General features: G+C 43.6%; 1 protein-coding gene across 1 annotated transcript in view; it reads right to left on the bottom strand.

Moving 5' to 3' along the window:
* CREBBP (CREB binding lysine acetyltransferase) overlaps positions 1–15242 on the bottom strand; it is an 89102-nt gene extending 73860 nt beyond the window's left edge. Inside the window, exons 1-2 of the mRNA XM_088523103.1 lie at positions 15101–15242; positions 1243–1955 (exon numbers count right to left, since the gene is read on the bottom strand). Coding sequence (XP_088379229.1) covers positions 1243–1955; positions 15101–15185 — 798 coding nt within the window. The 5' untranslated portion in view covers positions 15186–15242. The remainder of the gene's footprint in view (positions 1–1242; positions 1956–15100) is intronic.
* Positions 15243–15776: the final 534 nt, after the last annotated feature.

The following is a 15776-nucleotide window of genomic DNA, read 5'->3' as shown; positions in this document are numbered from 1 at the left end:
CTTCACACATATTTCAAAGAAAAATGGATGAAAGGGAGGCTTATTTCTTTCTGTGAAAAGACAAATCCCTCCGCAGAGCAAATTTGCTTGGATTCGGAAGCTACAAATAGCTACACTCACTTCCATGTTCTATTACCTTTATCCAGATCATAAAACATCTCTTCCTAAACCCTTTCAGACTCTAAGAGAATGCTTTTTATAGTTTTTAGTTTCAAAAATTAAAACGGACTCCACAGTAATGTTCACTTTTCTTAAGAGAACATGACTTACACTTCCTTGTTTTAATGGCTGGCAGTGCAGCTTTCTCAGGGATTGCTAACAATGAATTAACACTTACATATCAGTACATTAACACAATAATAGCTGGAGATGTAAAGATAGATAAACGATCAGAGACTATATTTTTCTAGATAGACAAAACTATCTCTTCCTACATACCAGAAAAGTGTGTTTTTGCCATATTCAAAGGGAACAGGACCAGAGCAGCACAAGACATGAGCATAGGGCTGTCCAGCCAAAAGTCAAAAGGAACAGCACCCAGAACATTTTCCTAACCTCATACCAGGAATGTCAAGACCTGAACAACCATGGCTGTATGAGGCTAGAAGCAGACTGGTGCCCCAACACAGAAATACCTGCTTCCAGATAAATACATTCTCTCTCCTGATCTGCAAGGACCACCCAGGTGGACTCTTGCACAGATACTGCCCTTCCCCTTTCCCAGAATTTGAATTAGTCGAGCAATCAAAATTAAATTTAATATTTTCAGATCAGATCCTCTGTATCTCAAAAACATGCACTGATTGCTTGTTTACAGTGATCCATAACAGAAGAAAAAAAAGGGATTGCTACACCTCCCTATTCAATCTAGACACTTTCCTCTAACAGATTTCGTATTGCTTTAGAAGATGCAGTTGCCAGACTCCTAAAATGAGATCCCACACAGCAGTAATCACTTGCTCCTTTTTTTTTTGTGAAGGATTAGGCTACTCTTCCAACTGACCCCACTAAGATACTATCCAACTTTTATAAAGGATGATTTTTTTTTAAGGAGAGTGCTTTCATTTCTGATTATGTGAGAAATACTGCTTCTATTATCTTGCTTTTATGGTATCCCTGGTGACTAAAACTGGTAACTACAGAATCAGGAAAGCATACGTTTTCATTTTATTCCCCAAAAGTGTCTACACAGTTTACTAAACATCTAAGTGGACAAGAATAGATTAAATTATATGTACATACTTTTGTCATTGCTCCTGTCTGTGCTGTGTTCAGTCCGGTGTGACCAGCCATCTGTGGAGATACTTGGGTTAAAGTCTCTGCCAGCACACTGCCTGCATTCCCCTGCATGGCAGGGGCAGAATATTGCATTCCTGCTCCCCTTCCTCTTCCAGCTGCCCCAAGAGATCCATTCATTACCTGCCCTTGTCCTTGCTGAGGTTGATTCATTAAACTGTGACCAGAATTACTGTTGAGAAGGCTCTGGTGTGTCTGACCGAAATTAGTATTCATACATATCCCAGGTCCAGTCTGTGATGTTGCAGGGCTGCTCGTCACCATCCCCACTTGTTTTTGTGCTTGAGAGTTCAGTGTTTGCGATGCAGGTGTGGTAGGTCCAGAGGTGCTGGCTGCTTGCTTCGCCAGGCCTGAAGCAGAAGAGTCTCCCTGGTTTAAAGGGCTCTTACCCATAGCACCCAGATTGCCGATATTAGCACTGTTCGGCTGCCCTTGAACTTGGTTACCAACTCCCTGCTGGACAGGGCTATTTGAGTTCACATTTCCAATTCCTGGGTTTAAGGAAGAGCCGGTGCCTCCCCTCAGAAGTTCAGAAAGTTGTTTGTGTTTGGAAGCTGCATCTGGAACAAGGCTCCCACTGTTGTTTAAAATGCCCAACTCGCCATTGGGGATCAGCTCATCAGGAAGATCATTTTCCAAGTCAAACAAAGATCCAAAATCTACAAGTTAAAACAGAAACACAGGTAAGAAAAACGTAACAAAAACTAAAACATTTGTCTACAAACTTTGCACTGGTCATAAATAAGAATCCCTGAAGTGTACTGAGGTACATCTTTATCTAAGTGCCAGTATTGCCACCGTGCGAGCACAGCGCCCTGTGATAGGAATTCCAAGATCTTTTAGCAAGTGCAGTAATCGATGCGACATACATATAACGACACAGAGTAAAACACTGACTGATAAATGGTTTTATTGCAAGCCTTTTGGCAAAACATTGTACCAAAGATAAGAAATTGAGGGGCACAAATACCACCGTTTAACTTTACTCCTAATTTTCCTTTTGTTTTGACCAAAAGAAGACAGCAGAAACATCAAGACAGGTTTTCTATTGGTTTATACTCCCAAACAGACTATTATATCTGGTGCTCTAACCTCTCAAATAATCCCAGGCCACCACTGCATTTCAGTTAAACACACCTCAACCCTCTAATTTGCTTGCATATGACCAAAGAATATCTTCCAGCAAGGCTTCCCATCCTGATCTAGAGACAACCACTTTCTTTGCTAGCACAAGCTCAAATGCGCCCACTATCAGTCTCTAGTCACTGACTTGTATCTCGAACTGCTAAAGATCCCAAAAGACACTCAGCATTTTCTCCTGCTTATTGCTCCTCAGCTGAGTCACTTCTCAATCTCTGCACAGGTCAGTTCACCAAATCATTTGCCTTGTTCTCAGGCTGCCCTGCTCTCCTCTAGCCACACAGAGGCAAACCCTACTCTCTCCTGATGAGAGGAAGAAGTAAAAATCAAATCTTCCCTAAGCCAGCAGAAGGGAGCGCTTTGCCTAGCTGAAACACCCAAACGTCAAACCGACAAGTCGGATTTCCTCATGGAGGAGCTGAGGAGCAGCTCAGGGTCGCTAAGATGTTTTATTGCACATCATTAGTACTGTGTGCAAAACAGTATCATTTTAGTCCTAATTAAAAATAAAGTTATTTGCGCTTTGCAGTTGTTAACTGAATATAGGTACTTTCATTAGAAGGCAAATTGGATATAAGGACAAGTGCACACACCAACATCAATAAAGTAAACACATAAAGCAGACTAGCCTCAAGTCATCAGAGCAGCTGTTCAAAATCAACTCTGAAGCAACGGAGCAATTTCCCTGACAAAGATTATGATCTGAAGCAACCACTTTTTACCGAAATAACAACACTGTTTAAGAGCTTGTTCCTCCAAAAACCAGCACTGGAAAGAAAGAAAACAACAACAACAACAAAACACACAAGTCTTTTTTTTCAAAGTTATGGTAAACAAGTTAAAAAAAACACCAAACACTTCACTATTTTAAAGTTTAAATTGTAAGAATTAAACCATTCATGTGAATTAAACCATTCTTGCAAGACAGTGCAAGGCCAGATTGCAAATATCCTTAGTTTTTCTATTTCCTATCTTGTCCTTCAAATGTTTAATTCACCTTGGCAGCTTCCCTTGTACAGAATTTCACGGCGCATCTTTAACGACACTCTTGTCAATGGTCACCTCATCTTTCTTCTTCTTGCCTTCACAACCACTTGACATTTATTATGCTGCAATTTGTACCTCTTTCTATACATTTTTGGTCTATTTTTCTTACCCTGGAATTCAGCATCTTTAATCCAATCTACCCTTCCATCCAGCTCTGCCCCCCTCTGATAAAAACTGTTTCAGTCACTGTAGTTTGTTGGGAAGTTAGAGGTTTATAGTACTTGTTCAAACAGCCTTCCCAAATTTCTGGAAGAGTATTTTCCCAAGCTTCCACACTATAATTATTAATATTTCATGAACAAAAGATTTGTGCGCATGCTGGTGGGTAGGTCTGGGAGAAACAGAAAAGTGAAAAAGAAGGGGAATATACAGCAAAAAGAAAGAGAGAGAGAGTTTTTCCAGTCCTATTTCAATACCAAGAAGAAAAAAAGGTAACTGTCACCATTAGCCGCCACTTTTTCCCCCCTTTTCTTTCTCAGCATAATTGCCTAAAGCAAGGGATCTGCTCAGCTATGCTGACTGTTCACAATGCCCACTAATCTACGGGACTCCATACAACTAATCCATGTGTTCAGCTTCTTTCTTTGTATCTTCGTAATCCAGCTTCCTCACTTGTGAAATGGAGACTCATAATTCTTCGTCAAACTCAATTTCACGAAATGGGATGTTACAGTGCAAGTGCTCAAGTTTTTTGTTGTTTCACCAGCCAAACATTTTTAACTGGGCTGTCAGAGCCAAAGACTGGAAATGTTTTTGCAATTTACAAAAAGAGTGAGGAAAGTGCTCTGGAATATTGCCTCTTAAAACCTAAAATATTCTACCACTCTTAAGTTCCTGTAAGAAGGCTATACAGTAATGCTAACATGGGAAGATCACAAATCTTCCAGCAGAAAAATAAAAGCAAGTGAACAGCTTGGTATAGTGGCTATGTAAAAGTGCACTGTGAATTCAAGTCTTCAGACAGTGATTAAACTTTCTGGTTTTATATTTTAATCAGAGCTGTGCACATTAAAAAAAGGCAACATATAAGGTGCATTTTACAACAGCTATAAAATACAACAGAAAACTGAATTCTGCTTAAGCATGTCTCCAACAAATTCATAAAGATGAGAGATTGCCTTGGCAGCAGTATATTTGTATGTACCTTTATATACATTAAGTTTGTTATAACAACAAGGTGGCCCACTTCTGACAGGGAAGTGAAATGTGACCTCAGTCCCCTCATCCACAGAGGAAAGAGCATAACTGATCACATCCCAACTGCTTCAATCATTTCTCTTTCTCAAAACCAATAGAAGCTATCAAAAGCCTAAAACTCAGGCATGCCTTTGCCTTTCATTATATTTACCTGGGGCAGCGCACATGCTGGTGAGTCCACCTCATCCCCAAAATACCTATCGGGAAGAGACCCACCAGTAACAGCTTAGAGCACATGTACACACACAGAAATTCAGGGATAATCCAGATAAGGACTCAAAAAAAAATCACCGCAGTGTTTTATCTTTCTAATATTCATCTATTAACAGCCTCCGGTTAAAAGCACAAATAGTCAAATTAAATGAAATCTGAATTTAAGTTGAAAGATGGGAGGGAATGGGGGAAGTGGGAGAGAACTGGTAACTATCAGTAAGCATTAGATGTTAATATTTGTCCTACATGTTATTTAGATTGGCTAACAAAAGGAAAGAATAAGGTGAAATAAAAGCCAACCAGCAAGAAGAGAAGGCAAACTACTCTTCAAGACCTACGAGACTATCTGTCCCTCTCCCAAGTGCTGTTTTACTCTTTCTTCATACAAAATAGTAGTATCTTTTCTTCCAAAACTGCAGCCTACAAGCATATATAAAAAACAAGAGGTCTTTATCTTTAAGAAAGTTAGATCTCCTTAACTCAGAACAGGCATTCTCGCTTTAGCCATCAGGAAGCAGTAACGCTGACTAAGCCTGTCGAGATCCACAGAGCTTCCGACTCTAAACCTCACACCTTCCATTATCTCTCAGTTACATAAAACTGCCTCTTAAAAGAGGTAACAAAAAGCGTGGGTAACTTGCCTTTTGAAGAGATTGAGAAGCACTACGCTATTCAAAAAAAATCCTACTTTTTCCTCAAACTGAACCCTTTCAAATTTGAGAGTTGCGCACTGTCTGAAAATTGATCTTCACCCAGAAGGTAAGCACACTTGAGGGAAGCTCCCTCCATTTTAGCCTTAGAGGCCAACGCCTTCTGCCTTCCTGGTTGACACTTTCTGTAACTGGAATAGGATATACTATTACCTTCCTTATATTCTCAGAGGAAAAAAAATAAAAAGTACATTTTTACCTGTTTCACTACTTACAACAGTTATCAGGAGGATGTTATTTTGTTGTTGTTAGCATACCTATTCAATCCGTTTAAGTTTGTGTCAGCGTCATCACTTCCTCTACTCAGCTCCGAGTGGTGATAAACCCTCTAAGCCATTTATTTGCATGATTTATGGGCTTATAGAAGTTATAAAGCAGATGGAACATTATCAAATTTGGTTTCATTTTTGATGGCAAAATCTTCACTTGTGAAGTGCTCAGGAGTTTTCTGTCCACAAACTTAGAAGTTGACACTGCAGCTGCACTGGAAGTCCTAGTATAGAAGTAGTATTTTCACCCTGCCTTTCTCTGGACACCAACACAGCCGTTACATTTCAGTGAGCTCAATCTTGTTTCTTAAGGCTTCTTTCAGTCCTGGCAGACACCAGGACAAAGCCTCAACAGTTCAGCACTCCACCCATTCCCTAAAATTCTATGTCAGGTAACTTGACTCAATAGCCCTACTGTTTGTTCCAGGCAGAAATTATCACATCCATTCCAACCTCCCTTCTAGTTTTGACTAGGTTTTGATTCTGTAATTTATTCTTTCATAAAAGACAATTAGCACATTTAAGGTTTTAGAAAAAATAAACAATGCACTTAAAATGAAGCAATTTCCAGTAAGGAGGTTTTACAATAGTATCTTAAGCTCAGAAGGGCAACAAAAAGGCATGCAAAAAGAGAGCAAATTGACATGCATTTGACCTTGACTTAAAAAAAGAAAAAACAAGTCACTTTTTTCAAAATGTGCTGCTTAACAGTCAGGTTAACAGCAGCAGCAATGGGGGAATCTGAGTGGGCTAAAGGAGACGCTAGAAGCTACAGTGTGTGTAGTTAAAGATACATTAGAAAAGTGGATGAGCCTTAGTAAGTTATGGCTTGACTCGTAAGAGATTTGGGTAATTAACTAAAATTTCTTTCTGTCTCATCTTCTGAAGTACCTGCATTTGGGAAGAAGATACACTTCTAACACACCTCTAAATCAGGGGACTGCCCAAAATACAGATATAGAAATACTCAGAAGCTAGCTTCACGTTTCAGTATAGCTTTCAGATAATGCCACTAGGATGCTCACTAGGATGATTATAACATACTAACAACTGCTCTCTTGCTAGATTTGGGGTCATTCAGGTTGGAAGGAGCATCAGGAGGTCTCCAAGATCAAACTTTTGATTAAACAGAGTCACATAGGGGATCAGGCCAGACTGCTCAAGGCTTTACTCACTTGTCCTGAAAACACCATGAAGGACAAACACCCATCAGAGGCTGTGCGCAAACTTTCTGCACAAGTTCTTGTTTTTATGACCATGGTCTCTTATCCTGTAGAGTCTTGCTCCATCTTCTCAGGAACTTCCTCACAGGTGAGTGCAGGCTGCTGTTTGGCTCCCCTGCCCCGCCAAGCCCTCTCTTCTCTAGGCTGAGGGAATCCACATCCCTCAGCTCTCCTTACAAGGAAAGCCTTCAGCTTCCACAAGTTGGTAGCTCTTTGCTGAATTTGCTCCAAAGTCTTTCTTGTACCCTCAGGAGTGCCACAACTAGACGCAGTATTCTACATACCATCTAAGGAGTGCCAGATAAAGGGGGATAAACCCTCCCCTTCATCAGCTACAGGCTGCGCTCCTGTGAACACAGCCCACGATGCTGCCTACCGAGACCCTCTGGAAACGTCCCTGACTCCAGCCTGAACAACACGCACGTTAGCCAAGATGGAAAAAAACACGTACCAATATCCCCGACATCAGAACTAGCGTGTGTGATACCAGACAACCATTTCCCTATAAGGATCTAGTGCTCTGTCTCCTTTCTAACCTCCCAGGAAGCAGAATGGTGCAAACTGAAACTTCTTCTTGGTTACGCTTAGTTCCTAGTTTTCCCCTCCTCCCCTCAATCTTTCTCTCTCTCTCCACTTACATGTGGATTATGCATCACCACGTCATAACCACATATCTCCCTGCTGTACTTATCCAAATCTCCACTATCTCTCTTTTGCTGTGCTCACAGGGAAAATACACTTGGTGCTGGAGGTCCTAAAAAAGATAAGGAATTAGCTTCTTTCCAGAATAACAACTGTTTTCAGAATTACTTCTTCTATCCTTCCATTCCCTTCCCTACCCTCTCAAAAAAGTCACAGATTAGCTGAATATTCCATTATTAAAAACAGAGTAGCCTATAAGGGCATGCTAACTGCAATATACAAAATACAAAATTACAAAATTTGTAATATACAAAAACAAATATGAAAAATGCATCCAGATGAGAAGCTAGCCTCTCTTCTCCCCGGATGCCAGAAAGAAGGAAAGAAAAAGAGGAGGAAAAAAAAAAAAGTGTGGCAGAAGTCCAACCAGAGTACTCACCCTCGTAATATCAGCTGGAAAAGAATGGATTTGCTTTCCTCTGACCCTACAGAGCGTCTCCACAACTATTCTTCCTCTTAATTGCTTCCCAAGGTGTCTGCACTATTTTGACACCACCACTGAGTTTGCTCTTGTGAGAAACTGTAAATCCTGTCCAGTAGCATCACCACTACTGACATGATTATTGTCGCATTGCATCTGGCAACAAGGCTGCACATAGTTGCAGACCAAAAGGCTTCAGAAATTCTTTTTTGTATGATCAGAAATCCAAATAGGAAAAGGAGGAGCAGTCTGCCTATAGAAGGAAACAACTCTGCACTGGTAATACTAGCTCTTCATTCAAAAGATTATCTGATGAAATGCAGATATTTTAGGGTTCTTAAAGAACATTAATGAGATTGAGGTTCGCACTCTGCCATCCTGTCACAAATGGAAGCATCTTCTCTGGTGCCCTATTTTAACAGCTCACAAAACATTTAAGTCCAGGAGGCTCCTTTAAAGAGGAGTTATCCAAAGACTTCTGTAACTAAAAGCAGGCACTTGCTGGAGGCAGCGTGAAGTGCACAGTCTGCACAGAGTGTCAGTGAGTAAATGCCTCCCATTTAGCTCACATGACTGACCATTGCTTCATGTTAAAGCTGTGCCACCAGCACATCTGGAAAAAAGCAGGCAAAAAAATTCAAAAGCATGAATTGCCTTGACATGTAAATTTTAACTGTAACATTCCCTGCCTGTAGATTCCTTAAATACATGGCTCAACATTATTTTGAATTGCTAAACCCTCCATCCTCCTCAGAACAACTGACCATCAGCGGTAAGAATATCATACTCAATATTGCCTTTTGGTTTGGACTTTTCAAACAGTCCCTTCAGCTACACAGGGCCTTCTCTGCAAGCTCTCATGTTTATACATCCTCGTAACACAAGTACAAAACAGGCCTGCTTGTGTGAAGACTGAAATAGCAGTGATTAATATTCAATTGAAGTAATATTATAAAACAGAAAAAAGAAAATAATTACTGTGTAAGATCATTATAAAACATGCAGGTTTTATGTCTCCTTTATGAGGTGTCAAAATTTGTGTTTCCTTTATTCTTGTTTTAATGTCATTTCCCCACTGCTTTTGATTCCAAATTATCAAATGAAGGATACTTTGCTTGGTAATTCACATTCAGCTGTGCAGGAACACACAACACAAATACTAAATCAAATGTGTGCAAGGAAACAACAACAGCCATGCACTTGAAACTAGTGACTATTGCATACTTCACTCTAGAAAGCTCCCAACTATAGCTGACTGAATAAAAAAACCAATGCTCTGACCAACCTGTTTCACTGTAAAGCATGAATTTCAGTGAACTGAGGGTGCTCTGAATCATTTCTTTTTAATACTTTTCTTAAAGGAATCAATGAAACTTCAGGAAAAATAATAATGAAAAAAAAATGCTTTGCAGCTACTGCAAAACAAATGTACACTCCATACTTAATAATTTCAAGTCTCTTGATAATTTCCATCTTTCTTCTTCACTCCATTAGATGAAACTACACAGGAGAAGACAGAGGCACTATGTTATCAACAACACCCGCTGAAATAGTTACTGAAGTACTGGCAGTGGTGAAGTTTGGGCAGAGTAGTTTGCGCTCTTTAGGCTTGACATGCGCAGAGAGAGGCTGCAGGAAACTCTATTCTACTTTCCTTGTCCAACAGAAAGCTGCTGGTCCCGACTTACTGCCTCAGCGATGTCTAACAGTCACAGGGAAATAATTTCTACCTGTGAGACGAGGAGATGCATCTCAGAAAGAGCAATTCATTTTGACAATGCTGTCGCCAAGGAAGTTCCCACAGCTTTAAAGATGACCTTCACAGAAGTATGAAATTATTTTTACACACACATACACACATTTATACACATCTATGTATAGACATACACACACATAAACACAAAATCAAAGATACTGTATTTATCTGATGTTCCAAATTATAGGAAAAGATCCTTTTATCTTAAAAGTGGAGAATAAGCAAAGGGAAAAGGCAAGATAAAGTGAAGCTTTTAAAGTATGCACGTTAAAGGCAGATTCCGAGTTGCATAAGATTGCAAATTAGCAGTGGGAATGGAAGTTTCAGTTTTCTTTTCATTCACACTATGATTCTGCAAAATATTCAACACTACTTGTTGAAACATCGCTATTAAAGACAGTTTTCCAAATAAATGATTTAGGTTCTCTCAATAACTTAGTCATCTGAAAAGACAGATGGAAAACATAACATATGTTAAAGGGAAAATTTACAAAGCAAAAATTCTGGAAAGTGTAAACCAAATTAAGATGGAAGTGTCAGATTTCTAAATTGTCCCACATGCTTTTTCATTGTGTAAGAACAAACCTTTGAATTTTGCAAACCCCGTTCCTCAAAGCCACCCATTCCTCATCAGATTGCATTATTCTGCTAACAGGGCAAGATTTCTGTTCGTGTTCATCTCTACTAGCAGGCAGCAGCTGAGAAGACGACCTCCAGTAAGAATAAACACCAAAAACAGGCGAGTTGTTTAGTCTGAAGTTGCAGATAGAGTGGCAAAACACCACAGCATGTTGCTGCGGAAGTAATTAATGGCACCGGACTCTGACTCTGAAGAACAGGCAGCCAGAATAGAAAGTGAATAATCGGCAACAGAAAACCGAGAATTATTTCACAAGCTGTCAAGAGATCTCAGGGGTATAGCAAAGCCTGACCCTCTGAGCAGCACCTTGATTCCTGGCTGGTGTTGCCAGGGCTTCTCCAGGAGCTCTACCGCACAGCACAAGACAGCAGTTACCACGTTAATTTTAAAACAAGAAAAAAAAATCATTTTGATAAACTCTGGAGCATAAATACATTAACACTTAAGGTATGGAGTGAGGTCGGGTGGTGGGCAAGAACAACTGGAAAGTGTGAACTAGCCACCCTACAAATTGTCACATAAAATCTGACCCATCTGACCAACTGCTTCATCGCATGCAGATGCCAGTGTCAAACTCTTTGGAAGAATCTAAAAAAAAAAACACCCAGTGAGAAACTATAGGGAAACTATAGAAAACCTTGGCCTCAGCAACACTTTATGAATTGGTTCAGACGAACTACATTACATTTTAAATAACTGCACCATTTTCAAATATTACAGATCTCTTACCCAAACAACAGCTGCAGGCAAAAAGTTACATGAGTCAGTTAGTTAGGGTACAAAAAGGCATCTTTTATCAAACTCAGCACAGCAAACACTTTTGCTTGGCATCAGAATTTCCCATTCTCCCCCTCTCCAGTGCCCCCTCATCACTACACACACACAACAAGTCTTAAGAAAGAGCATATGCAGAGAATACGTCACTGCGTTTTCTCCATCCTGGCTCATTATGGTGGAAATACTGCAAAACAAATGACATTTGCATGAAACAATTAAAACTAGAGGCACTTCAACACCTAGATCTTTCTGGTTAGAAATCCAACTCTGCTCACCTACCAAAATTATCCCTTCCTCCTACAAGGTGGAAAAATTCTTACTGCTACGTTGCACAAATGGCAAGAAGTGTTACACACATCATGTGCAACAGAAGTACACTGACTAAATAGGCTCCCAGGAAACTCAGCAAACACGTGCAGGGACGACCACTTCTAAAGTATGTGTAATAGAGAACATGAACAAAACCTGCTTTTAGATCACCAAAAAGCGAATCCATCTGAACTCTGAGCTAAGTATGTGAATACTAGCTTAGAAATGTTTTGATGGCGATTTCAGCGTAAAGGTGGACCACCTCTTTTAAAGGTAAAAACTTAATCCACTGATACACACCAATGTAGTTTTTTGGTGTACAGTGAAAGAATAAGATCAAATCAAGCCACATATTTACAGATAAATTCACTTCTGTGAAGCTCTGTAGCTTGCTGGGAGTTGATCAGAGTGCTGCTCCATTTACTACATACAGGGAAACGTATGACAATGTGGTGTCTGTATTTTAAAACTGAGGAAAGACTGGCCCATACTTACAAGCTGGACAGTAAAGACAACACAAATTACCAGAGCGCACATTTTGCATCATCTGTGGCAGGCACACTGTTCTGCCTGTTTACGTCCTCAAATTGTGATAAATCATGAGAATGTATGAGGCTGAAAACCCAGCCCTAGCAGACTTTGGCAGCCGCTCACCCCCTTCTCTCCAACTTCACCTACTTTAAGAATATATTAACTTACAACTCAGCTAAGGACAGCCTCTGCTCTGGCCCACATTACGATCTGCCGTTTCTGGAACGCGCACATTCCTAAGGCAGCAGCAGGCTGCGGCGTACGCAGCAAACGGGTAGCGGCGGCGCGCGCCATGCAGCACAGAGGAGCACAGGCGCTCTGCTCTGCAGAACCGCAGCGCAGGAGCGCCCGCGGATGCTGCTGCTTCAATCAAAAGCGCTTTTCACAATCTGCGTTCAGAGTTCAAAACGGGACCAGCTCAAGAGCTGTGCCAAGGTTGCTCCTTGGGCAGGATATACAGTGAACTGTCAGGATATACAAAGTAATCACGACACTCGACGTTACCATAATACTCCGCAATAACCAAGGTCTCTGTAATTCTACTTTTTGTATTAGCCTCTTGTTTATTTCGATGCAATCCAGATGAGAATCTCTCTCAACACTTAAACAACAAACAAATGCTTAGTTATGAAAGCTAGTGGTTATCTAATAAAGCAGTAATTAGACAGAAGTGCTAATCTACCTGGCTGCACATGGGAAAGTCTTTCCCATGAATATTTTTAACATATTAGCTGGCTTGTTAAATACTGAATTGCAACGGTCTGCTGAGTTAGTAGCCAATGCTCTTCCTCAGCGTGCTCCACTAACAGGAACAGCATCAGGGCAAAGCTGAAATCCAACTACTAGGACACCTTGTGATACCCACAGTACACATTTCTGCTCTTCTCTCTAATCCCTTCTCTTAGACCAGATACTTGAATTGGCCATTTAACGGCAAATGTCTTATTTTCAGAGCACAAGCAAACCAGTTTAAATTGCACAAACTTCGCTACAGCAGGCTGAGGAGCTATTTTTACCAGAAAGATTAAAGGGAACTAACATTTACCCTGACAAAAGGAATTGCTTAAGATACCGCATCAAAGCGTCAAGTGAAACATAAACAAGAAGGAGCAGTTGAATTCTGCTGAAACGTCAGGCCTGCCATGAGACCACCAATACTCTCATTTTTAAGCACTGGCAGGATTGGTGCCCTGTTATTCAGCTACAAAACTACAGGACAGTGAGCCTAACACCATGACTTTTAAAGCGTATCCCAAACACGCAAGCTACTGCATCCAACAGCTGGGCTTTATGGCCACAATTACAATTTGGTTATCTAGTACACGCTTATGGCCTGTTAAGGGCACAAGTCTCAAACTGATCCACTCGAATACCTCTGATTAGAAACAAATAAATAAATAAAGCCTTCCATGTTGCAACACAACTTTTTTATTTATGCCTCAATGCAAGAGATCAGCCTGTTATACGTTCAGCACCAGGGATATGGTAAAAATCACTACTCAAACTGTTTGTAAGGCCTACTATAACACACAGAAAAGTTCAGCAATCTTTCAGCAAGCTGCTGGCAACAAATCTAGGAAAATAAAGAGCAACAGAAAAGCACTTTTAAGCACACAGACCTCATCTGCACTCTCAAAGAGATGCTTTATTTATTTTCTGAACACCACCACCGGGATCATGGCAGAACACAACCAGACCAGGAGCATTTGTCCAAAATTGCAACGGGGGGAGGGGACCGGGAGGCTCTGGCCTTGGCCACCAAAGGCCCCCTGAGCTGTGCAAAACTTTATGCAGATTCGCCAGTTTACATATCTGGTGCTCCGCAGAGCTCACCGAGACGCAGAGAACTTGCTGAACAGGACGTAATTATGAGTGAGGCATTCCAGAACAGACCAAGGGAACTTCAAAAAAAAAAAAAAAAAAAAAAAAAAAGCTTCCAACATCTTTTAGTGGCTACCAAGAGAAACTAATGGGTCTGTCTAAGTAACTAAGGAAAAACTGCCTTTTTCGGTGCTTTCACAGCACCTTTCACTCCAGCCTTGAATAGGATATTCAATCACTTCCACAAAAGGGAGTAGCATAGCTCAAGCACAAGACCTCACCTAGGTGTTCGCTGCCAATTCTTAGGCTCAATACTGGCGCTTTTTGGCACGTTTCATTTCTTTGTAGTTTGGGAACGAAAAAAGAAAAGTCCATAAAAAAATGGCCTACAAACAAATCTATAAACGACGGCTAAATACTGGCTCAGCAAACTAAAAAAAAGGAAAAAAAGAAAAAAAAAAAAAAAGAAGAAAAAGCACAAACCCACAGAATTTATCAGCTCAACTACTCTAGTATTTTTTCGGGCTACGAAAGCCTAGCAGGCACAGCGTGATTAACTTATCGCTGCCCCTTGGAAGGGATTCATGAAATGCGCGTCGGGCACATTCGCTCCCGCAGCCCCGGCCGGGGCCGCTCCGCACGTGTGCGGGGCGCAGGGGCTGCGAGCGGCGAGACCCGCGCGCCGGGGCCCAACGCGGCGGCCGCGGCCGGACACGGGGCCCGGCAGCTCCCTCGCCGCGCACCGGGGCAGCCCGGGCCGGGGCGGCTCCGCTCCGCTCCGGCGCGGCGGGCCCGGCCCGGCCCGGCCCAGCGCGGCCCTGCCCCGCTCCGCGGCGCCGCGGCCAGGCGGGCGCTATTTATAGCCGCGCGGCCGGGACGGGAGCTGCCGCGCGGGGCTCGCCCGGTAAGTTCGGCGGCGGCGCGGCGCCAGGCCGCTTCCCAGCGCCGCCGCCCGGGGAGGCCGCGGCCTCCCCAGCACCCCGCGGCCCGCCCGATAGCCGCGCCGGCCCGCCCGGCCTCCCGCCCCCGCGCCGCCGCGCGGCCTCACCTGTGCTGTCGCTGGCGGAGAAGCCCGGCGAGTTGAGCTTGGCTCGCTTGGGGTTGGGCGGCCCGTCCAGTAAGTTCTCCGCCATGGTAGCCGGCTCGGCGGGGGCCGCCGCGCTGCCGGGAGCGGCGGGCCGCGGCCGCCGCCGCGGGAGGCAGGCGAGGCGCGGAGGAGCGAGGCGCCGCTCCGCTCGCGAGCCGCCGCCGAGCAACAGCGCCGCTCAGTGCCCGGCCGGCGGCGGCCCCCGCTCCCCCATGCCCGGGCCGGGCCGCCGCCGCAGCAGGCCGCAGGGAGGCGGGCTCGGGGCGGGGTGGGGAAGAGCCCAGCGCCCCCTCCCTGCCGGCCGCGCTCCTCCCGGCCGCTCCCCCGCCCGGCCGCCGCCGAGGAGGTGCCCGGATGGCGGCTCAGGGAGTCACTCGGGGAGCATAGCGCCCCCCCGGCGCTCCTCCTCGCCCGTCCCCTCCCCTGCGAGCGGGGGGCTCGCCCCGGCCCCGCCGCCGCCCGCCGCCCCCGCCGAGCCGCGCCGAGCGGAGCGAACGGCGGCGCGGAAAAAAAAAATAACAAAAAAAAAGCGCCCCAAAACAATGAGCGCGGCGCGGCGGCGCCCGCCGCGGCTCCCGCTCCCGGCGGCGGCGCCCGCCCGCCGCGGCTCCCGCCCGCCGCCGCCCCGAGCCCCCGT

The sequence above is a fragment of the Tinamus guttatus genome, unplaced genomic scaffold, assembly GCF_059628265.1.
Source record: "Tinamus guttatus ecotype Peru unplaced genomic scaffold, ASM5962826v1 Tinamus_guttatus_pri_ptg000172l, whole genome shotgun sequence".
Lineage (NCBI taxonomy): Eukaryota > Metazoa > Chordata > Aves > Tinamiformes > Tinamidae > Tinamus > Tinamus guttatus.
This window is presented reverse-complemented; position numbering and strand designations above follow the sequence as displayed.